The following is a 26,297-nucleotide window of genomic DNA, read 5'->3' on the forward strand; positions in this document are numbered from 1 at the left end:
TAAACTTTTGATACCCCTTAGAATTGCATGCTCTTTGACATCTCATAGAGTGGTTTCTGAATATCTCGCAAAACGTTAAAAGCTAAATCCTCACCTCGACCAGAACTGTACACACCATTTAAAGGGCACTGACCCCGTGGAGACACATTTGAAGCTAACGAGTCTTCCTTCTGAGTTCGGCAAGTTTTGCCAGAAAGCAACAACCAGAAAACACACAAACCCAAGACGAATGGGTGAAAACAAGCAAAGGGGGATAAAAAACTTGGATCTTAGAAGGAAACACAAAGCTGCTGCGTGACAAGATAGGCCCTTTGTGTATGCAGCCGCTCTGCCTAAATTGCTTGTCAACATCTTTGCTTCTTTTCATGCTTTGTTTGTTCACCCAATCGTTGTAGTGAGAGTAGTTCCATCCAACATACACAAGTAGCTGTCCATAGAATTTGTACACAGCTCAGCCCAGCTCATATATGGTTGTAGAAATGTAGGCCAACTTGAGTCACGTGACTAAAGATGACGTCATATGACTTGATATAGTGCCATGGTTGGTTTGACATTGACTTTGATAGTCAGTGTCCTGAAAATTCAGTAAAAAAAACCAAACAAATAAATTATCACGACAAGTGAAAACGAACACAAAGAAACACATTAGTGCTCTAATCACTATCGAACTAATTTCACATCTTATTATTGAAAGCATGGAGATCACAACAATTAGACATTTTTTTTTTTTGCATGGTATCTCTCTGCATTTCTGCAACTGAGATCATTAGGACAACAGTTACCAAAATAATAGAGAACAAATGAAATAACTTAAATCTTTATTTTCTTTAAAAAATGAAGATTAATGTTTGCAAATATATTTCAAACGCAAATTAAAGACAGGGAGATTTTGAGTTGATTTTCAAGATAATCCTTAATTCTAGAGTATATGTTAGCAAGAAGCAATCATACTGGATAATATGGTGCGTAAAGAGTGTTACATCGCCATGTATAGCAAAATGAATACTATTTTTCCTAATACTCATTCTTTCGAAAAGTTGAGTTAGGTACCACGAAAATAACTTCGAGAATACGTAACAGATGCAAATTGTTTCGCTTAGGATTATTTTGCAAAGAACAATCTATGAATGCCCAAACCGAGTTAAATGTTTCGAATATCATAGTGCAATAATTTGTTCCTCATGACTTTTCAAAGGAGTGGAGCGAAGCTCGGACTTTATTTTATTTATTTATTTCTTTTTCTTGGTGACCCTTCCCTTTGGCAAAGACGAAGGAAACAGAAAGGAGCAAAGCAACAACAACAACAACAACGACAACAACATCAACAACAACAACAAAGACCGTTTAAGAATGAGACTCAGAAACATGAGAACAGTGTAAGGTATGTGATTCGCATATACAAAGCAACCTTAGCAGCGGAGCTCCTTCGCACGTCTGCTATGTGTGTTGGGTCTCTGTGCCAGGACGCTATGACATCACATCCCGTACCCTCGTTCCGCACCCCTTCCCGATCCGCAAAGTCTTTGACTTTCTGTTGCCGGATTCTGCCAATTAACTGATCTTCGTCAACGCAACGAGCTGAAGGAAGAGTAGATAAAACAAGGAAAATATAAAGAGTGACGCGAATAGTTTCTTCACAACAAATCTACTCTGTAGGTAGTGAGGTTGTCCTTCTCCCTTTCTCTCCATGTTTTCAATGTGGAGCCGAATTAGGAGCGCGCGCGTGAGGGGGAAGAGAGGAATTTAGGGAAATTTGTTCCAGGTCCCTGGCTGAGTTAGCGTTCTCTGTCTACATGGACTTCTACTCTATTTCATCACCACGCAGGCAGCAGAGCTCGCTGGCTTCGCAGTATCAACCCCGCATCCCGCCGCCGTATGTTATTAGGGATAACTTTTGTCGTCGTCAACCTCGTCTACGTCCGTCCAATCAACCAACGGGTTCAGGTCTCGCTTCGGTTTCCGACGTTGTTCCGACTAAGTTCTCCGGAGAGTTGCTGCGTGTGTGGCGGTATACGACGGGGAAAATGGCGGGGGATAAGAATGTTGAGAAGTTGGACGCTATGGTGCAAAGTTTGTCGCGAGTGGAGGACACACTCAAACAAATCGAGATCAACGGACGGCCGGGAGAGACCGAGGACTTTCACGTTCAAAGAGATGACAAACAGAAGGTATCGGTGTCATTCTTTTGAAATAATTCAGCTTCAGCCTCATGCAAGGGATTGCACTAGTAGGTACTTTGTGCTTATTATAACTCGATAGTGAACTACTAGGACGTAAAAAAGCGCGAAAGATGAAACCATAACTCTTGTTCTTGCTGATGTTGTTTTTTGGTTAATGTTGTTTTGTGTCTGCATGGGCTTGCACCCTTCAGGGAGAATGCGACTATGAGGAATATTGATAGCAAAATCTTTTTCTTTTCTTACATGTTGGCTTTTAGTTTTCAAGGTTTGCAGTCATTTATTCCGTAGCGTCGCTATAAATATTTTAGAAGAAGGAAAGTATTGCAAAGGCAGTACAGCAGTAGTATCCCTAGCCGAAAGAACAGGTCACTGCAGCCGCTCTGGCGGCGACTGCAGTAGCAGTAACAATAGCAGCAGGAGTACAGTGTATATACCTGTATAACCAAGCAGCAGTGGTTGAAATAGAAATAACAGTATCAGCATAATTATGGTGCCTATACCAGTAAACGTGTCATCATTGTTGTTATTGTAAAGTCGGTGTTGTTGCATTTGGTCTTCTAGTTGTTCGAAGATTGAATGATAATGTTCGCTGCGGTTGTACATTTCAAAGACATAAAGAACTGGTACTCGTGCAGCATGATAAACCATAATCTCATAACCAACCAATGGCTTCACTAGAGCAGTCTCATGATATGCAACACACCACAGGGTGCAACACAGGATATCGCGCGATATGAGAATAATGTCCTTAATGTAGGTCGTACTTTAAGAAGTGACAGCGTTGGATAATTCCTTGCGTATCCCGGGTGAGCAACACCCTATGTTTTGAATCAGTTAGATTTGTGATGATCCGCGTTGACTCACTTTTTACAGCCACTCAGCTGCTAGATCATGAGTGTCAGCAGTGCGAGACACATTTTCAATCTTTTTTCAATCTGTTAATTTCTGCAGGGTTATTTACATAGGTAAGTTTTTTTTTTTTTTTTTTTTGCGAGACACCATCAGGATTGATGACAAGGAGCTATGACGCGCTTACATACTTCACAATGTAATAATACATTAGATTTGAAATGAAACTACTAGTATTAAGCAACTACGGAAAGCGTACTTTTCATGTCTGTTCTTAACTGTATTAGTTATTTTGAATTTATTAGTACTTTGATGTCATTACTTTTCCATTTCGTATGCCTCAAAACACCTCGGATTGAATGGAAACTGCAAGGAAATAAACTTACGTTTGTAAGGCCCACCATATCATTAGACCCTGCCATTTCTGAACCAATGACCATCTTGTCAACTTATGCTATAGTTAAAAATAAGATGTTGTATCATGATTATTCTAATTTTGATGTATAAGATTGTAACATATAGTAACTGCGTCACGTTGTCAATTTGCGTTTATGCATCAGAAAACCATAATATAATTGTCTCGTGGGCCTATTTGGTGTTTGATGAATCTTCATTAATGAGAATTACAAAAATTCATGGACTGAACAATGAACAGGCAGCAATGTCCCTGATCCCTATCCGATCCATAGATAAACAATTTATTTGTTAGAAATCCCTTTGTCAAATAAAATATTTTCTCAAATCCCCATTATAATCGCATCAATTCAGTCATTCAAGATGGTAAAAATAATAATAATAACGATAGTTACATTTTAATGACTGTAATCATATCAAAGCATTTTGCCAAAAGTAGGGTGAATGCTAGCGAAAGATCATCCATCAAAGATATTAAGAGTAAAAATGTAGAGAAGCTACATATTTCTTTCTTCATTAGCGATGTGCAAATAGTTCTTCAGACGCGATGCTTTCGTGATAGCTAGTACTGTATCTTATAGTCGCCGAGTAAAATGCAAAAGCGGAGAGTAGGCATATACAACGGCTGTTCGTTCCTCTAGCTGATGTCATTTCGTATTCTTTGTCATGACGTAACCATTTGGTAAGGTGTTCTATTACAACACTTTATTTCGACAACATCCCCTGTAGATTTTCTTGTATAAGTGAATGTGTCGTTTACAATGAGTTTAAACAAACGGAATATTTCAAGTTTCATAGAAATCCAACAAAAAAATAAAGCACATGATATGGGACATTCTTAAAGTTTCAAGATTGCTACATGCAAATGGGATGAGCTGTGCTTGCCTGTTTATCATTATTTTTATTTATGTTTATTTGTAAAATCACAGCTGCAGGATAATGATACTACACTATCAAAACCATCATTAGCTAGGGGAAAATGAAGGGGTGCAATAAACTGATCGGTGTCTACTTGGCCGTGGGTCCAGCTTGAGATGCACAATGACATCTAGGAATGAACACAATTAATGAAATCAATTGAAAAAACAAGTCATATCATAATAACACTACATCTGCACGATACATCTGCACGACAGTGAAACAACGTTACAAGAGAACCGTTAGAGTATATTGAACATTGTTAAACAGTTCCTGGTTCAAGTCAAGCGGCAACATTAGTTGTACTCACAGACAACCAGTTCAAACTCATTGCAAAGTCCTTCAGACATTGTCGGAGGGGACGTCGAAATGTGGGAAGAGAACTCAGAAATAGAATGCATGCTTATCATCCTCCGAAGTTAAAGCGATTGGAAATTTGCCATCATTTCCTGATTGCTAGAGAATCATTAGATGTAATTCTGAAACTAGTGCGGACATCGGATTGCAAGGGAATGTGACTGTGATTTGGTCATTGCATATAATTAAACAGGAAAACATCAAGCATTGAAACAGTCCAACATCCTGCAAATCAACAAACTTCAATTGTTGGGATCTGTTCTTGTTGGGCGTGGTTCATTATCACATCATCTAGATATTGGATTATTTACTTTCACAAACGACCATTAACTCACAAATGTATAAAAGGCTCGAGTCAGAGATTTAGTTTTGCATTAACCTGTGGATAAAGAAGAATAATTTATCATTCAAAAGGCCTATAGGCCTACACATACACATTCCTGAAACGGTTAATGGAACTGAATGGCTGGTCAATACAGAAAATTGGTATTGGAGGCATCCTCTGACTGCAGTATATTTATACAATTATATGATATATATACGTCTGCTATATGTTACACAAGAGCAAGAGAATGTCACAGGCGAACACTGAATTTCCTCAGCAAGCTACTTCAGATGACGTAAACAGATATTCTGCGTTCTACAGCCTCGTTATGAGAGACATTAATGGACCAAATCAACAGGCGTCATAGTTACAGATAGCTAGCGCGACTTGCTTTTTCCATTCTGAAGTACAGGATTTCCCACAATTTTTCACAAAGGTAATTAGTTGGGAATGATCCAAATTGTACAGCCCTTTCATGGACAACTCATATCAAAGCCGTTGCCAAGTGTTATTTAATAATAGCGAAATTTTGGTCTATAGATATCAACATTTTCTTTACAGGAAATCTTGATAACCATCTTTATGATATTGATTTCCTAGATAAAATGAATTCCTAGGTGACCTTTCCAGGTTTGCTTCTCTTTAGTTTATGTTTTATTTTTGCATAAGCGTGAAAAGGTGCCAAGTATTTCCTGGCAGTAACATGCCAAGGAAAGGATTATTTATTTCAAGAATCTGTTGCTATTTTTTTTCCTTGATGTTTTCTGTGTTTTTATCAAGCCTTCTCTTCTTTCACTATTTAGATCATTATCAATGAGAGAATCAAATTCAAAATTTCAAAATTGTGGCTAATTTGACTCTAGATAATGAACCTTGATATACAAAAATAAACGAGGCCCTCAAGCATCAGTAACAATGGTTATAACAATAACACGGCCTCCTCTAGAGTCGATTACTATAAGAGTGGATATCAAGGTGACCTTAATCCGAGACTATTCTTTTGATCAGAAAAAAGATAGCACCTTGAAATTCCACCACAATAAAGGTTATTACACCATCCGTTGATACTACAGATTCATTTATGATCCAATCGATCAATTTAGTTGGCAACCAATTGATTTCATGGGATATCATAGTATTTCTGAACCTATTTTGCATCTATTCCAGAAGCACCCATCTTTATGACCACACCTGATAAAAAAACAAACAAACAAACAAAAACAAAAAACGAAAATGTTGAAGAGGTGTGTAAAGACAAACGACAAAAATGTGTACAGCAGCATTTAGAGTTGCAAAGAGACACAATGTAAAACATCTCGGAGTACTGTAAATCAGTTGGACATATAAAATAAGGGACTTGCACTGAGAGTGAATATTAAACAATTAGTGCTCGGGAAAACAAGCCGACTGTATAGAGTGAATTGAGAAATGAGCTGCTACACCCAAGTGTCGTTTCAAAACCGTGACCTAAAATTACTCCTGACGGCGTATATAACTAGATGAATAGGGCTGGGTCAGATCATACAGAGACATCGCGATGGGTAGTCGTTAAGTTTCGTGCCGTCGTAGCCCAATTGTACATGGACAGAGACGTTTAATTTATTCTCGCAGCAGGTTGGATAGGTTAATAATATTAATTACCGTGCTGATACGACACACTACAGATAATGATAAAACCACTTCATGTATTTAGAGGTTTGTCGACTCCTATAGGCCTTTTCAGTAGGGTCACGCAATGACCGGACGACCGAAGAATAATATTGATCTATATAATATGCATAAGGGCATAAACGAGTTTTTTCTCTCGCGATTACGTTATTATTATTATTATTATTATTATTATTATTATCATTATTATTATTATTATTATTATTATTGTTATTACTATTATTATCATTATTCTTATTATTATTATTATTATTATTATTATTATTATTGTTATTATTGTTATTATTATTATTATTTTGTGCAATCAATCCTCAAATAATGCAACAAAGATCCGATAACCGAAATGAACTATAGTGCATGTGGTGACATGGAACTTTTGCAGTGTATTATAGTTACCTATGATCAATGGCCTTTTTTTTTTGTCGTTGTGTTCTGTTTGTTGTTGCTTTGCATTCAACGTAGTGAAATAGAAGTGGCAAACAAACAGGCACGGATGCCAGCGTCTCCTCTTCCCTCAACGAAATGGTGATAATTGAATTCCAGCCAGCCAATCAGATTTGCGCTTGCCAGCCGCGTGGGAGGGAGAGGATGTTTTTCAAACGGAAGCGCTGATGGATCGACATTCTGCGTCTCAACTGAGGGGTCCTGACAGCAGCGCTTGACAGCAATCTCATCCAAGGGCCTTTAGAAATAGCAAGATGAGATCTAAAAATCATAACCACCTAGCTGATAATTTTGTTCTTTATTATCTCTCATTTGTTGTTTCCGTGAGTACCGTCTTTTGCAAGAAAATGACATGATGCTATTATAAAAAAAAAAAAAAAAAAACTTTCGTTTGTCGGGTGATCAGATCTATTCAGGTAAGATGTCACCAACTTTCGTACCATCATGACGAGATAACATAATGTATCTTTGCAAAGTAAAATTTGTATCAGTGGTATTTTGCCATAACTGTTAATAATTCATGCAACAGTCACACAATAATTGGATAAAGTATACATTTCATAATGTCATAAAATATGACACTTTCATCGTATAATCAAGATGCTGCATCTGTCATTTTGTGGTATTATGATAAAGTCCAACAGAGTGAATAAGTTCCGTTTTTTACTTGTTTTATTGCAAATTATTACTGCAATGGAAAATCTTGTAACTCTTTAACTTTCCTAAGACGTCATTGTAAATGATTATGCTCTTACAAGTTGGAATTCTACTGAGATAAGACCTTACAAAGAGTGAAGTCGAGCGTTGGACCTTATAACTCCAATCATGGGGCAACTCAATATTTTAGAAGGGTTCAAATTCATATCCAAAGCCTTTATGGTCTTGTGGTGTTACAGTTGTGGAAACGTATAATTAAGGGAATTTTAACAATGCATCTGATTTTGTAAGATCATGGAAATTTAACTATATAAAAATATCTTTACTTGATTGCTCTCCTAAAAAGAAAAAAAAATCGACTTCAGAAGCTGGCATTTATTCTATTGAGTGTGATGCTGCCATTGTGTTTCTCTTTACGACCCCCGCCCCAAAAGAACTAAATAGCATTATAAGTAATCAAAAAGGAAGCTTTGAAGGATTTCTAATTGTCCTTCTATATCAAGCATATCGGTTGTTTATATTGACTGCGTGTAAGAACATCTCTGATTTATTTCAGGTAACCAAACATAACAAAACTTGAATATATACCGTGGGTGCAAAGTACCCTGACATCTCAAACTGAAGCACGCCAACATACATCCAAATCGCTCATACGTATACAATGATTCTAGGATTGATAATTCTCACTGATTCTAGAATGATAATTCCATATGAATACAATATTTGTGGGATTCTTCCTGAAACACTGTCGATGCATTTTGGCTAGATGGTCTTGAAATCCATATGCATAATACAACAATCTTCTTCACAGGTGAGAGCACTCCGGGAATGGTGGATCATCATTGGTTCGATTCCTGTTCTTGCACAAAATGTTTTCCATTCGTTTTGATCCACAGCTTTGCTTTTTCAACTGGTATTGGAAGGCAATGGTAAATGCAGAGGTGTGTAACGCCAAAGCATTTATCCTCGTTGCGAGAAACTACTGTTATCGTTACCATTTTCTAGGGCGATAGTACAGTTGATTTTTCTTTAAACAGTATTAAAATGAAACAAACAAACAAACAGGCAAACAAACAAGCAGAACAAAAAACATTATTGTTGACACAGTATGAATTTTCAAAGTGCCACAAAATATGCAGCTTGCAAATATCTTTTTCGGTATTGTAGCTCGCTTTTGTGCCATGCCTGCTTCCCATCCATCACCCTTTAAGGCTGTTAATATCAAAATTTGCATGCTATTCATGTCTCCATTCAGTACATGCCACTCCGCACGTATCATAACGTCAGTGTATGTGAGTTTCCCATGTGAGTTTCGGCTTGACGCAAATAATTCCCTTTAGTAGTTATGTTTGCGTGGTAACCTGTCAACACAGGAAGTAGATGGAGAACGGAAGATGTTGCTTCATACTCCAGAAAGACAGCCAAAGATTCTCATGGTTTACGAAACGTTAATCGTAATTTCCTGTAATTTTGTTCGGGAAATGCAAGGAGTATACAAATACGATATGAAACGCTTTACTAAACTAAAATGTTGGAATATTCTTGATAAAACAACCACGGTTCTTATATTCGCGTGCGTGTGTGTGTGTTTATCATTTCATTCGAAGAAGAAACAAATATGCATTAGAAGTAAACAAAACATGGAAATAGTCATGAAGCAACAGTACTATCAAACAACGAAAATGATACCCATGGATAATGAAAACTAGATTTGAATGATATGCTTTACTTTGTGACATACACATGTAGTTATAATTCGTTTGAGTTTCGTTTGGCTCTTCGGGATAGCTGTACACCATGAATCTTCCAAATGTTAGAGTTTACAAATGATGGTACAGAAATACAAAGACTACTTGTACGGCTGTGTAGCGCTCTTGTTTTACTATTTTAGTATTAATTTATCGAAGACTGTTTGAAGCTGCCCCATAGTTCATTGACATGATGTCATGAGGAATTGTGTAAGATTTTACAAGTAGATAGGAGCAAGGCTGTAATCATGCTTGTGTATGAGTACATTAGACCAGTGACTTTGGACACTTTCTATACCTAAAAAAGTCTATGGTATGGTAATGGCCTCTTGATAACTGAAACCATTAAGATCAAGATTTAGATAAGAAATTAATCGATTCACCTATAGTATGATGTCTGAATCTATCTATCTATACCTAACATTTCTTTTTTTTTAACTTTTCAAGTATCAGTACAAGTTTGTAGCACAAAAAGAATGACGCTAGTAATCGTCAATATAAGGTTCATCGTCAGTAGAGTACTAATGATACAGCAAAATAAAAGAAAAGAAAAGACAAAAATGGACGTGTCATGACAGCAGCAGCTTGAGGAGTTGATAGATCCACATTTGTCGGGAAAATTAGAAATGCAATCAACACATCATAATCTTCGTAAACAGTTGCCCTTACACGTCATAACACGACAAACACGATCACGACAGTGAAATCCATTCATATAATACATGATTATTAAAAAAAGGCCAGGCGTTGGCTCCTTTTGGCTCTAGTGATTCAGTTCCTTGGATTTACTACTCATTCCACCCTCTTGGTGATAAACGATCCCACTTCTCGTACCCCAGTGTATTTCCGCACACATTTCTCCAGTGCTAACACAGAAGACTCTATGCGCGTGGCCACAAACCTGTCTGGCTGGTTGCGTGTCAGTGGTGACGTGTATGTAGATACATGTATGGTGCTCGCTATTTTGAAAGCTGCCGCGGCATTTGTTGTTGATGAAAAATGCTGAACAATACGGCAAAGTAGGTGGGGTGAAAATCATGATTTATTGGACACAAGTTATAATAGTATATTGTCCTGCATAACACGCATGGGTCAACTTGCAGCTTTGTAAACTTGTATCAAGTGCGTGACCTGGATGTGCATGCTATGGATTGTCTTCAATGAATCACATTTACGCTGTATAATAACTACATTCCGTCACCTTTGGTGTGCGCGTGTGTGTTTTGGAAAGATGAGCACTCACCACGTTCTTGTATACAGGCGCGCCGGAAGCAGTTTTGGATTGGGGGGGGGGGGGGGGGGGCAAACATTGGAGGGGGCTCAAGATTAGACCATGCATATGTTACACAATATACACATACACACACACACACACGCACACCCACACACGCACACATACATCTATTATATATATATATATATATATATATATATATATATATATGTAAAGTGGCGTACGGTGGGTCGAAACATGGGGGGAACCATAAAGTAATTTTGACGGTCTGTATGCTTGTGCGTGTGTGCGTGAGCAATAATGGGACTACAATACATTACGGAATGTGATACATTCAACAACGCAGTCATTGAGGAACATTGTAAGTTTTCCTTACATGGATTATGGAATGACGGTGTGAAACGATCGACAAATTAGATACTGTCAGCAACATAAGGTGAATGGCATAACAATAAAATGCGAGCGAGCGAAGCGAGCGAGCTTGAAAATTTTGATATTCTACAGTTCCAAAACTGGAGTTTTAATTGTAGCTACATATCTCGCTTTGAAATAAATGGGGGCGCATCGGGCGCAACTGCTGGCAGTTATTGGCAGCAACACTAGGAGAATGGCATAACGATTCAATGCGAGCGAGCGAAGCGAGCAAGCTTGAAAATTTTGACATTCTACAGTCCCAAAACTGGGGTTTAGCTTTATCTTTCACTTTGGAAATAAATGGGGCGGCGCATCGGGCGCAACTGCTGGCAATTACTGGCAGCAACATTAGGAGAATGGCATAACGATTCAATGCGAGCGAGCAAAGCGAGCGAGCTTGAGAATTTTGACATTTTACAGTCCAAAAACTCCCGTTTGTAGCTATATCTTTCGCTTTGGAAATTAAGGGGGGCATCGGACGCAACTGCTGGCAATTACTGGCAGCAACATTAGCAGAGTGGCATAACGATTCAATGCGAGCGAGCGAAGCGAGCGAGCTTGAAAATTTTGACATTTTACAGTCCCCAAACTCTCGTTTGTAGCTATATTTATCTTTCGCCTTGGAAATTAAGGGGTGGGGGCATCGGGCGCAACTACTGGCAATTACTATCAGCAACATTAGGAGAATGGCATCACGATTCAATGTGAGCGAGCGAAGCGAGCGAGCTTGAAAATTTTGACATTCTAGAGTCCAACAACTGCCGTCGTAGCTATGTTTATCGCTTTAGAAATTAAGGGGGAGACGCACCGGGCTCAACTGCTGGATGCGAGCGAGCGAAGCGAGCGAGCTTGAAAATTTTGACATTTTACAGTCCAAAAGCTGCCGTTTGTAGCCATAATTTTTCCCTTTTATTCATATACATATTTATTTTATTTTCTTTGTTTATTCATTTATTTTTATTATCATTATTATTTTTTTTTTTTTTTGGGGGGGGGGGCTTTTTGGGGGGCAAAAATGCGTTTTGCCCCCCCCCCCCACTTTTTGGATTGGGGGGGCGGCCGCCCCCTGCCCCCCCCCACTTCCGGCGCCTGTGCTTGTATATGTGCATTTGTCCTCGTGTACCCGTGTATGACCTATATTTTCCCATTGTGTAATACATGTAGGTCCTAAGACTACCTTTCCACTTCAAGCCATCATCCAGTAGTCTTCATTTTGGAATATTCTGGTGCCTATAATATAGCTGAGAATCAGGCACTTCTCATGTACGAGCAACTTATTGTCACCATTTCCATCTAGTGTTACTTCCAGTCAGCTTCGTATTTGTTTATCGACATCTCTTTTCATTGTTAGTTTTGATTTCTGCATCTTTCTTTATCATGTCAAAATAAAATAATGATACATGCTTCGATACTTCAATGTACTATTCTATCTGGCTTTTCAGAATTAGACCGGTATTCTTAAATATACCAAACGAAAGTGCATTACTGGCCCAAGAACAAATGGTGAGCAAGAATCGGCCAGTATTTGCGTTCTAGCATTTGCTAACTGGCGTCTCACCTGGCTAGGAATTGGACGCAGAAATGACTCCTCCTTACTCAAAAGTCTCTCTAATCTCTCTATCATTCTCATTCTTTGAGCGAATGTGACTTTCACACACACGCAATCTATCTGTTCTGGCAAGCACCCAGAAAGAGAGAGAGAGAGAGAGAGAGAGAGAGAGAGAGAGAGAGAGAGAGAGTTTGCAATGTTATAGGATGTCACCGCTAATTTTGCCTTGGACGATTTCCATCTTGGTTAGACCCTAAATGTGACAAGGGAAATTTGAAGGACTTTAGCAATCAGCGTAAGATTTGTCCATGCTGGTTTTTTTTTACGTTAATGGTTAATAAAATAACGATGTGTGTGCTTATTTGATTCTTGATCATTTTGATACGTGATCCTTATGGTGATAACTTGTGATAGTATCTTTATTTAGTTTGAGTATTAAATGAAACGTTGGGGAACAAAATTTCCTCTCTTATTTCATTCTTTTAAAGCACGCTATCAAGCAAGATCGTTTTTTCCTTATGTGTCGCATTTTTCGTTATTTTCCGCTGCGTCAATATGATACTAATAGTACGGTATCTGCCTTTATTCGATTAAAGTCTATATGGATCCATGATCAAAATACTTGCCAACTCTTTTGGGGGTTGCTCACCGCTTGTGAGGGATTTGTGTACAAATTGTTAAAGAGAAAAATCTTCCAGTTTTGTTTTGCCTTTTGTTACTTTTGTAAATCCGTCATCAAACCAAATGACTGAATAAAGAGCAGGTGCCCTGCGTTTGTAAGCCAAATGAAAGACACTTGTAAATAATTGTCCATGGAGCGGTCCCATCAATAATTAATGATCACAAATACGGGACCTTCTAGTAGCCTGAAATGCACCTATTTTATTCCTTAAATTTCACATTTCAGAGCATTCCCCGTCGGTTGATTTGGTCCCCGAAGCCGGGATTATACCGATTTCTCAAATCAAAATACAGTTGCAAGTACGCAACCAGATTTAATCGGGCAATACTACACTCTATAAAGCAAGGGTTTAAAATCTAAATCAAAGGTGAGATTACAAAATGTATAAATATTTATAGTACACTGCAATAATCGTTAATCTAGAGGGCTTAAAACTCGCGCAAAATCAATAATTTTGATGTAAATAATGACTTACTGGAACCATTTTATTCAAAATTCCATGGAAGTTACAATTTGTGATTGATTTGAAATCAAATGCAACTGTTGACAGATTTGTGACGAATCCAGGGTACGGGCTGAGATTGATATACAATGCAACTTCTATCAGATGCATTTGCAATCAAACGTAAAATACTAGGACCGCAAGACTGCAGGGCTTTTACAACTAATTTCAATTAGGTCGTATACCTATAAGGCGGGCCGTATACATGGGGTCACAATGCATAACAATAACACATTGTATGTCAGCAATTGTTGAAAGGTATCAAACTGTGTTTTCTGAAAGTCAGATGTTATACACTCAATTAGATTCATATATACGCAGTGTTATGTGAAGGTTGATTATGTAGGTCTATTTGCTTATGGGATAGTGTTCATGTGTGTATGAAGAAGGTTAGATAGATAGATATAGATAGACAGATAGATAGATAGATAGATAGATAGATAGATAGATAGATAGATAGATAAATGGATAGATAGATAGATAGATAGATAGATAGATAGAGATAGATAGATAGATAGATAGATAGACATAGAGAGACAGATAGACGAATTATATACGTGTGCCCTCGCGTCATTTCCTATAGTGTGTGTGTGTGTTTGTGTGTGTGTGCATTCGTGTTTGATATGTTCATCAAAGAAGTCTGCGTGACCGAAATGTACCAAATAATAAGGAAATGAATGTTTATGACCATACGTCATACAGCTGAACGAACATCCAGATAATAGGTAATTTATAGTTCATAAATTTGTAATGGTGAATCGAGATGATTATGCCTAGGCCTAAATTTTTACTTCGAAAGCCAGTATAGCGATCGAACTACAGTATGAGCTATTGAACCGAGGGACCATTATCAATACGGTTTTTTAGGCCTTGTTTACTCTCGATATTCATGTCAATAAACATGTTTGTTTACAAATCATGAACTGATTATCATGATTACATAATCATAAAGGTCCTATCAACGGAAGTCGAGTTTACGGTGGGAAGTCTCTCTTCGATAATTAGAATCCTCGAATTTGGCAAAATATACACCCGTTCGTGTCTATACTCGTCACAGTAGCATGCGCTAAGCCCATAAAGCTGTCATTTCATTCTCTCTTTTTCTCTTTCTTATTCTTTCTTTTTTTTTTTGTCTCAGCCGAGAGGAAGAAAGGAAGTCTGATACCTCGCCTACCTATTTCCTTGAAGAAAATCTGACCTCATGAAAGTTCACATCCTGAACGGCTCTATTAATTCATGACATACGATACAATGAATGTTGCACGCACAGAGTGCATATGTGGCAGGGTATTATACTGGTAGAGTGGGTATAGTTGCGAAGGTAATCACTTGGTATATTGCAATAATTAGAGGAGTACATGGATACGGATATGAAAATAAAGAGAGCAAGGCTATGATCATACCGATTAAAAATGCGTGATTTTTGCTGCATCAGTAAGAATACAAGTCCATATACTACACAAGTGCAATTGTGTTCATTTATTATTAGTTGGCTTTCATACAATCGACTACTAAACTAGTGCGTATTCAAGCCTACATTTCACTTTTGTTCCTTTTATTCATTAAAAACACATCAACAACCGATCGTGTAATTCAATAAAAATGTCCTACGGGATTAACTCAATCGATCACAAATCATGACTGTTGTGCATACCCTTTTTACTTCATGCAATAATGGGATGGGTCTCTCTTTCCCTCCCCCGTTACACTTCGAATCGGCAGGTCTTCGCGCGGATAAGGTGCAACATAATCACGGTTGGTGACATCGACACGGTGACTCAACAGTTCACTGCCGAGATCTACCTCAGTGTCACGTGGAAGGAGCCAAAGGTCAAAGGTCTCAAAAGAGAGGTATGTTATAATTCATCAGTAGCTTGCAACCTCATGATCGACATCCTTGTTTAATGACATAATGGACGACGGTCATGGTGTAGTATAAGCAATCCAAGGTACTTCTTACGCCGAATCGTCATTTGGCTTGGATGTGGATCTAATAAGTACATGTCAAACATCCATGCTGTGAGTTGTAATGCCAACAATAAAACGACAAAAGCATCTGCAGAATCACAATAGTTAAAAGGAGAATCTTAGAGCAGTGTCAGGACTACTTGCGGAGATGTGGCTTTTTCGAGCTTTGAATGAACAGTGCCTAAGCCATGGATTTACGTCGTTGACAAGTTCGCTCTATGATGCATTGCCATCGAGAAAAATATGAATGACATTACCCTTAGCACTTAAATCACTGGTTGATTGACATGTATTTCTGTGAATAGCCATGGAAAGTAGTATTAAAGACAGACAGTATCTGGGTTGACGAAACATGTATCAGTTAGTGAGCTGAAAGCTCTGAGAAACTGTAATTTTGAACAAAAAGAAATAAGGTATCGCGTACAATGTATATGTCTCTTCAGGTCTTCCCTCAACCCTTCCCATCTCTTTCACGGTTGATTACAAACATTTGAGATACACTCATCACCTCTTTCTCTCATTCACATTGCCACCTTTTATCCATTTTTTTCTTTTTATCTTCTTAAAAAACTTGTAATTTCTTATCTTCTTAAAAAGCAAAACAAAGCAAAAAAAATTCCCCTCAAAATCCTCGATTTTCTTGCTCCACCCTTTTATAGGAAGTAAAATGGGAGGAAATGTGGGACCCTCGATTCTACTTCTTCAACGCAGTCAGCATCGACAAGATGCAGACCAACCATTACATCGTCCCAAACAACGATGACGAAGCTGGCGGCATCCCAGACGTCCGACTCTCGATCCGGATGAAGGGCACCTTCAAGTGTAGCATGGAGCTCAAGGATTTCCCCTTCGACTACCAGGTAGGCCTATATTATGAAAAGCGGATGGTGGGGTGAGGGATGCTTGACCTTGATTTCATTTCGTCTGATATGATTTCATTTGATTCACTTTGATTTAATTTGATTTAATTTGACTCGATTTGACGAGAAGTGCCCCCTTTTCTACAAAGTGACAACCAAATGGCAAAATAAGACGTAATGCTACTCAAAACCTGAACATAATCCATTTCATAACATTGTTTGTTTTCTAGAAATTGCAAAATTATAGATAAAAAGAAGACCAAGAATTTTAAAGATCATGTCAATGTGGAGAAGAATACACAAGGGGCCCACAGTCAACAAGCAGAGCTTAGCTTTGGTGAGAGATGTCTATACATCTATAATACGCATTTGTCACACCATCAGCTGAAAAATAAATAGGCCTATGTGTTTTACACACACACACACACACACACACACACACACACACATATATATATATATATATATATATATATATATATATATATATACATATATATATATATATATAATGGTAATCATTGGTAATCATGAATTTCTTTTTCAAAGGAATTGACGATCAAACTGATGTCTGACTGGCCAGTTGAGGATGTCGAATTTGTTAAGGATATGAATATCAAGGACAGCATCCGACTTGACACATTTACAGGTGAGCAGACTGAAATTATTGCATTACACACTATTCACCGGACAGCACATGATGATCAAGACGGTCACCAGGTCACTGGAGCTGTGGGCTTACTTTAGATTTCTTCAAACGATACAATGATGAAAATATATTGCGTGAAAAGGTTCCCTGTTGACAAACGATAATTCTCGTCTGCTCGTGGTCATCCGCACAGCAAATATCTGGAGTCAAATTGATTACTGTTTTCTCCTTCACTTTTACTCATCAGCTGTGACATAGAATTGTCAATGGTGGTATGACTTTGCTCTTAAGTCTACACTTCGAGCGTTTTTTTTTTATCATTAGTGTCACGTGATCACCTGTTCTCACAGTGGAAAGAGGAAGTTCCGTGACTATTCTAGCATCAATTATAATGACAGAAGTATGAAGCTCTCAAATATTCCCCGATGTAATGTAATCTCTGTAAGTCTTGGGGTCCGTTTCATGAAAGTCTTATGAGAGACTTCATGAAATTGTTTTTACTTCTCCTCAAAAGTCTCTCGTGATAGCTACGGACGACTTTGGCCATATTGAGATTTGTGTAAAGACTTTTATGCGATGACTTCTTGAAACGGACCCCTGGCTGTGAAGGCCTTTTAAATGGTCTTTAAACAAAATACTGCACATTGATGTAAATGGATCGACCTTGTGCGAGCCAGGAATTTTAACGCATCATTCATTTTGAAATTGAGCTTTAAGTCTGAGGAGGAAAGAGAGACTGAGGGTTCGCTGAAAGTGATATCTCGTTCTGCTTCCGGCCTTTCGTCTGATGACGTCAATGTGCAAGGAGTGCGGTCTAAAGCAGGACTTTTTTGTTGTTTTGGGGTGTTTTTTTTTTTCTAGGAGGAAAAGTGTTTTCCCCACTCACGCAGGAGAGATCACTGATGGTCTGTTTTCTACCTTTTCAAAAGAAGTTATTCATAAATGTGATCCTACGATATAATTTTTTTTTATTAATGCATCAGCCTGTTGGAATATATACTGAAAACATATCTTTGCACTCTCTACCTTGGGTCATTTTACAAATTCACTATGAAAACTCACATTCACAAGAGATATCTTAAAAGCATATAAGATAACTCGTCAGTTTAGGGTTGGTTTAGTGTAGTTCCAGAACCTTATCAAAGTAATTGTTTAGATATGATTTAATCTCTGTATGCATCTTTAGGAGAAATTTTCATTGTTTTTTTATACATTGTTTAACTTCTATTTTGTTTTTGCCTTCTGACAGTGTCTAAACTGGACTAAGCTGTATACAGCAGCACAACTATTTGTAAAAAAAAAAAATCCATGAGTGTTATTGAGTATCAGTGTTCTCATTATGGATCAATAGCATAATATGTACTTTACATCATTTTCATACAGTGCAGTTCTAACAAATAAACAAATACAAAAATACAAGAGAAAACATGAACCTTTTTGGATCCACAAGCTGATCGTATGAAACTTATAATGTGACTTACCATAAATGATATTATAATATTGTCTGATATTTGCGTCCCTCGTCTCATGAGTGTCAAGTAGAAAAGTACCAAAAGGAAGATGTAAACACAAATCTGTCTAGAATTCTAATCTGTGTATGGTGAAACCTGTATCACTTCTGTTTGCCTGATTCCCTCCTATAGAGCCTACGCCCCCGCCCCCATGAGATTTTTCAAATAGAACAGACTTCGCAACCTTGTGATGCATGTGGTTAGATTCACTATAGAGGGATCGTGACGGTGAGAACTATAGTGGATATTCTGTCAGATTATAGATTGATCTAAACCGACTAAAACTTGTCAGGAAACCAACAATGGAAGCTGTGGAAACACGTGATCGCCCAGCCTATCGAAGAAGACAAGTCGCTGGTTGGCGCTCACCGAAGCTATCCAATCTACCACATCACGACGCACGTCCAGCGGAAACCTGGATTCTACATCTGGAACATTGCCCTCATAATGGTGAGTTGTTGTTAATGTTGTTCTGGGTGAGAGTTGTTTTCTACGTTTCCGTATCCCACAAACTGAATGATGAGATCACGCTCACATGAATCTTTTTCATAATCATGAACTGCTACACAAATTCGATGTCTTACCCCATGACCTGCTTTTGCTGAAATTGTCCTACTTCGGCATAGACAAAACTGAACTAATGTGGTTTGAATCTTACGTATAAGATAGGGAGAGAGCAATGCGTTTCTTTTTAAAGGCAAGAGATCCGAATTTCTCCCCGTTCAAACAGGAGTCCAACAGGGTTCAATACTAGGGCCGTTGCTCTTTTGTATGTTCATAATGATGTTCCTAGCTTAAACTTTATTCCTTGGACTAAAGTATCTCTTCATGCAGACGACAAGGCAATATTTCACCCAGGTCGTGATGCTTACAAAGTACAGGAACAACTTCAAGCAGACACTCTACTCCTCAGTAAATTGTTTTCAGATAATGGTATGATTGTTGATTTAGAAAAAAAAAACCCACGAAAGTCTTGTTATTCAGACCTCGCCGAGGAAAACAGAGACATTCTTTTCAAATTTGTATAAATGGCAGGCCTTTGCATGGAAACTATCAAGAGACTCAAAACACCTTGGGGTAATTGTTGAACAAACTCTTGACTGGCGGGTCTCCCCACATCGATGAAGTAGTCATGAAAATTTCTCGTTCTATTGTGTGTATACGAAGAATCAAATCGTGTTTAACACGTAAAATCACGAATCAGCTGTATTTTCATTTCATACTTCCACATATTGAATACTGTTGTGCTGTATGGGGGTCACTAACAAAGACAAATTTAAACAGATTGCAACGAAAAATATATTGCTACCTTAAACAAGTGTTACTGTTTCACGTCGATAAAACGCGCAAAAACATGCATCAAATTGCACCATTTGCAACATCAAAATGCAAAAAGTTCTCACCGTGGGAGGGGGGGGGGACACCCCCCTCCCACACCCTCCCCTCCACCCTCGCTCGCTCCGCTCGCTCGGGTTCAGTCGCGTTCATGATAATCAGTGAAAAGAATTAAATACAAGAAGTGTATTTACATTATACCTTTTGTATAGGCAAATTGTTCAATAATAATCTACACTAAAATACACTGCTACCTTAAACAAGTGGGACTGTTTCACGTCGATACAACGCGCAAAACATGCATCAAATTGCACCATTTGCAACATCAAAATGCAAAAAGTTCTTACCGTGGGAGGGGGGACACACCCTCCCCTCCCCCTCGCTCGCTCCGCTCGCTCGGGTTCAGTCGCGTTCATGATATTCAGTAAAAAGAATTAATACAAAAAGTGTATTTAAATTATACCATTTTATAGGCAAATTGTTCAATAGAAATCTACACTAAAATACGCTGCTACCTTAAACAAGTGTTACTGTTTCACGTCGATAAAACGCGCAAAAACATGCATCAAATTCCACCATTTGCAACATCAAAATGCAAAAAGTTCTCACCGTGGGAGGGGGTCACCCCCCTCCGACACCCTCCCCTCCCCCTCGCTCGCTCCGCTCGCTCGGGTTCAGTCGCGTTCATGATATTCAGTGAAAAGAATTAATACAAGAAGTGTATTTAAATTACACCATTTTATAGGCAAATATTGTTCAATAACAATCTACACTAAAATATACTGCTACCTTAAACAAGTGTTACTGTTTCACGTCGATAAAACGCGCAAAAACATGCATCAAATTGCACCATTTACAACATCAAAATGCAAAAAAGTTCTTACCGAGGGAGGGGGTACACCCCCCCCCCCTTAAAGATGAAATCCTGGCTACGCCGTTTTGTCCTGGTGTACAAATTGTTACGCTATATTTAGCTCCACCGTACATAGTCAAACTTGTGACCAAACGCCTATACTATTACCACTCGATATGCCCTTTCTTGCCAATTACATATATCCAAACCTAGAAATGAATATAAGAAATGCTCGTTAACATTATGCTGCAAGCAATTAAGCATTTAATGAGTTACCCATTTTTATTCAAACAGCCTCCTCATTGCAAACATTTAAGAATCGTGTACGCCAACATCAATCTCTCATTTGATGTGAACCCTTTGCACTAGCTATGAATAATTCAGATATCTATTTTCTCCGCTCGTTTTATGTTCTTTCTTATGTGTTTTATGTTCTTACGAACCGATTGTTCTTTAGCTGTATCATATCTATGTTCGTTTTGTTCTTTTTTTTATTGTGTGCACATGTAATATATAATGTATATCAACGCAGGGCTCCCTTGTAAAGCAGGCCTTTGTGGCACTGAATGGGACTATACCCTGCTTTTAAAGAAGACTTAATGAATGAATGAATGAATGAATGAATAAATAAATAAATAAATAGATAAATAAACAAATAAATAAGTATATAAATGAATGAATAAATAAATAGAAAATCAAATATATAAACAAATTAACATTGGTGAATTACAATGGTATAACTGTTTTACGTCTTACACAGCAGGCAAATGTTTTTGTTTTTGTTTTTGTAAGTGGGGAGACGTACAAGTTTTACAGTATTTAGCAGGATGTGAATAGTGGTAGAATATAAAGGTGGAATAATCTCTGAGCCATCTCCCTTATCAAGAAAATTAATGTTTTTTATTGTGGATACCGTGGATATGATTTTGCCTATATGGCGTATTCGATCTGCAGTACGTATCAAACGCTGAACTCTCGCAACTTATTGATTTGGGTAATTTGCGTAAAGTTGCATCTTTTCATCTAATGAGATCCTGATCCGACAAGTGTTTTACCAGAATGACTGAGCTAGCTCGTATAGTCAAGACCTGAAAATGCGTTTATTTCTGACATGTATTTATTTCTCATATGTGACCGTGCACCTCAAAACGAACATAAAGTCGCACACACTGATTTTGCGTGAGGACTAAAAATAAGTGAAATGGGTAGCCGAACTTGACTTTTTCATATTTTCTGAAAGAGCGGGTCTTCTTTTACATTATGCAAAAATTTGGTATCATGAAACGGGCAGGAAAGTGTATGTTTTTTTTTTTTAGCAGTTTATCTCGAACATTTTTGGTAGAATAGTCTGATCAGGTGTGTCTTTAGAATCCCTTTTTCATTTCTGAAAAACCTTGTCCACGCTCTTCACTTTCAACTCTAATAACTTTTGAAAGGATAGTGCTACTGCTTTGAAAGTTGGCATTAATTATGGGCAGAATGTGTTCATGAGGCATGCTTAATTTCAGTTCAATTTGATAATCCCTTCATTGTTGTTACTCTGGTGGTTTACTTCCTGTTTTTTGTCCCATTCATCGCACAGCCAGCACGGTTTGGTAAAGATTAAGCGCTTGAATAGACACTGTACTTCAGAGCCTCTTTTCTCAGTTCCCACTTTTCCTGAGTTTGTGCTTTCTTTCCAATATTTAGATAGGTTAGGAGAGTCCATTTGATTTGAGTTATACACCATTTAAAGCTTAAAGTCTGCTCTTTCAGAATATGGTCTTAACTAAAAATTCATGTCTGGCGACTTTTTGTTTGTTTTGAGGTGCAGGGTCACATATGCAGTGGACTCCCGTTATGACGAAGTCCTCGGGACCGGCACTTTTTCGTTATATCGAAATTTCGTTAGAACCAAACAAATAAACAATGAAAATACATACAGCCGATAATGTACAGGCCTGAATGTTTATGTCGTTGTGACTTGAAAATCGTTATAACCGCGTTCGTTATAACGGAGTGCACTGTATTGCACACCGTTTTTATTCTCTTCTGTATAGCTGCTCATAGTCCTCCTGACGTTTTCGTCCTTCGTCGTGGACCGCACCCTCCCGGCTGATCGACTCAGCGTCACGGTCACCCTGCTCCTCACAGCTGTGGCATTCAAGTATGTGGTCAGCCAGTCGCTTCCGCTCATCTCATATCTTACGCTGCTAGTAAGTATGGCTTTGGTTTTATCCTCTGTCAGTGAACAAGGATCCATTCTATTGTCTCCTCTCGCATATATTTATTCAGGTAGAGACAAATTGTAAATGTCACAATAATTGCCCTGTCCGCTCATCACGGATATCCCCCCCCCCCCCCGACGTTCACCTCGTATTTCTCATAGACTTTTAATGGAATCCCGCATGGGACTGATGAATTAATGACCAACTCAACACAGGGTAAAAATTCACCTCCGTTTTGTAGTCTTTATCAATCTCTTCTTTTCTCTGTTGCCGACTACTGAGCCCTTACAAAACTTCACTATCGATTCATTGAAAAAAAAAAAGTACAAGCGATAATGAATTAATCGGAGAGAATTTGTGTCCTGCCTGCTCTTGTGTATTGCTATTGTCATTTGCATTCTTTTAAGTCTTTTATAAGAATAGGACTTTCAAATGCTAAGTAAAAACGTTGAATCTAATCCAATATAACTGGGATGTAAACTAATTCATAAACATTGCACACAGTCTACCTGAATAGATATATGCCACTGTATGCGAGAGTCCCATTGCAAACAGTCCCAGGATGCATGTAGTAGCCATACATCGCCTGTAGAAACAAAACTGAAAATATCATTTTCAGCGTTCAGCATCATTATTCAAATTAAAATATCAATACAGGACAAGTTCGTACTCTGCTGTCTGATCTTCCACTGTCTGGTCGTCGGCCAGAATGCCCTCTCCTCCGTCGTCGAGCTCAACGACCCCGATGCCGACAAGGACTGGGCCAAGTGGTTCGACTTCATCTCAATCATCATCCTGGCTGGTATGGTGTTCAACATCACAGTCGGGTTCATTCTCACGAGCTTCGTCAAGGTACAATCTCTTCACCCTTACCAAATTATTTTCACAAGTAATCCAAACATCTGGAAAGAAAGACGTACCCTCGATTGCATGAGTAAATTCGTAATTGATGTTATTAATATTTATAATGTTGATAGCAATAATAAGATAATGATAATGAAGAAAATTTGAAGTTATCTTAACCCTATTGTGAACTTTCGATGGTTCTGCAAGTTTTACTAGCACTAAAATTGCATGAAGTAGTGGAACAGTGATACTGATGAATTTTCAGGTCTGCAGAATCATTTTCCGCTTATGAAAGGGCCACACATCTGTTATCACGGTCTTACAAAATGAAATAAAAAACGCATTTTTATTAATCTATGTTTTTATGGCTCAAATGGGTAAAAGGACACTGACTTATTAAGTTACTCCGTCGAATATTGTACTTCAATGTGGAGTTGTTATTTTGCCAGTCAACGGACATTATGATCCAAATCAAGTCTTACTTTGTAATTTCCCTCCTTTTTCATTTTCTATGTCCTTACACTAAGTCTTGTAGCCATTAATGTCGTTGATATTCACTCATTTCAATTTGCAGCAAAATAATGCCAGGAAAAGGATGGAGAAAGCAACAGCAGAATATGACGTAAGCACAAGCACATTTTTAATTCATTTTTCCTACCTCATGCAAAAATCAGAACATAGGTCTCCATTCTTGATTATCCTCTTTATATAGTATACAAGATTGTACTGACAGTTTGCCGGTTTTTCATAAATTAATGTTATGCAACAATATTTTTTTTTCTCTGATTTGTTTGTTTGCTTGTTTGACTTTATTTTTCTTCAACATAAACTCATACTTTATCAAATTTATTTTCAGTATAAAACAGGAAATGTCAAAAGGATTAGGATTACAATGTACAAGATACAAAGAAAGAAAATAAATGTAATTAATTACACTTTTAAAATTTATGTCATAAAACAAATTAGCAAGCCATGGTCTTAGTCGGATATGAGAACGTGGTACGTAAAGACTTAACTAAGAAATTGTGCAGAGGAAGGATCGCCACTACAAGTTTTTGCTCAAACACGTGGCGGCCCAGTGCTTGATATCATAATGACATTCAGACTTTAGCACGGAAATTTAGTGCCTAAATTAACGCTTTAGTTATCAACAATTTAACCGGTTTATACCATAATCATTATGTCTTCTCGTATCAACTACCCATCGAAATATTCCGGGAAATCAAACACATCTCCTATGACACTGAACTCACCCTATTTCTCTCCTTCCTCCTCCCCCCCCCCCCCCCCCCGCTCTCTCACGACTGTTTCTCTTTATTTCAGGCTAAGTGTGAGGAGATCAACCAGAACTGGTTAGCTCGCCAGCGCAGCACCGAGGCGAAGAAGAAGAAGCGTAATGAGCAAAACATTCCTCCCACGGAGAAAGCGGTGCAGGCCGGCGCCTCGGCCAAGGGACTGAGCTGGAAGCGGTCCAGCAAGGATCCCAACGGGAAAAATGGCGTGGAGCTCCAGGGAGTCAAGGTATCATAATAAGACATTTCCATGGCAATGTTGCACTATCAAGCATATAGGCATCTACGTACTTCAATATTGAAATCAACAATTCGCACTAGCCTAGTTGCACAATATCCCCTCTTTTCTCCCAGATTGTAACACAAATAATGAACCTAAGAAATACTAAGGAATAAATACACCGTTATCGACATGCTTCTCAGACATTTTGATTGTTACTCTTGATCTTTGACGATCCATCTATTCTTTCGTGTATCATGCAATAAAGTTATATCAAATCATTGTAATAACAACTTTCCTCCATTTTTTTTTTTCCTGTTTGTAGACCGATGGCGGTCAGAAGGCCGAACCAAGTTCTCAACAGTCCGTAAGCAGTTCAAAGCAAACCACGGCAACGTTTGCAGTCTAGTGCGGAGAGCGCCATATTTTTCCTTCATGGCGGGATGACGTCACTCTATCGTGTGCAGGGATGCCGAGACAATGTGTTAAAGCATAATGGAGATATAGCAATCAAGATGTGGCCTTGGTCGATGAATGTGTACAAAATGCCAATATTAAGTCCAACTTGTACAACTTGTTTTTGTATGCCCCGCTCTTGCGATCTATTGTTTGTCA

At 38.2% G+C, this 26,297-nt stretch overlaps 1 protein-coding gene across 1 annotated transcript; it reads left to right on the top strand.

Annotated features, from left to right (window-relative positions):
* Positions 1-1,793: 1,793 nt before the first annotated feature.
* Positions 1,794-26,091, top strand: LOC139720832 (uncharacterized). Its single transcript, XM_071632168.1, has 10 exons — positions 1,794-2,168; positions 15,664-15,792; positions 16,569-16,769; positions 17,319-17,418; positions 19,222-19,379; positions 23,157-23,312; positions 23,982-24,176; positions 24,745-24,792; positions 25,494-25,691; positions 26,008-26,091. The coding sequence occupies exons 1-10, from the start codon at positions 1,794-1,796 to the stop codon at positions 26,089-26,091; spliced, it is 1,644 nt and encodes a 547-aa protein (XP_071488269.1).
* The last annotated feature ends 206 nt before the right edge of the window (positions 26,092-26,297 follow it).

This window comes from Diadema antillarum, unplaced genomic scaffold (genome assembly GCF_040938485.1).
Source record: "Diadema antillarum isolate AM-2024a unplaced genomic scaffold, OU_Dant_1.0 scf00000134, whole genome shotgun sequence".
Taxonomy (NCBI): domain Eukaryota; kingdom Metazoa; phylum Echinodermata; class Echinoidea; order Diadematoida; family Diadematidae; genus Diadema; species Diadema antillarum.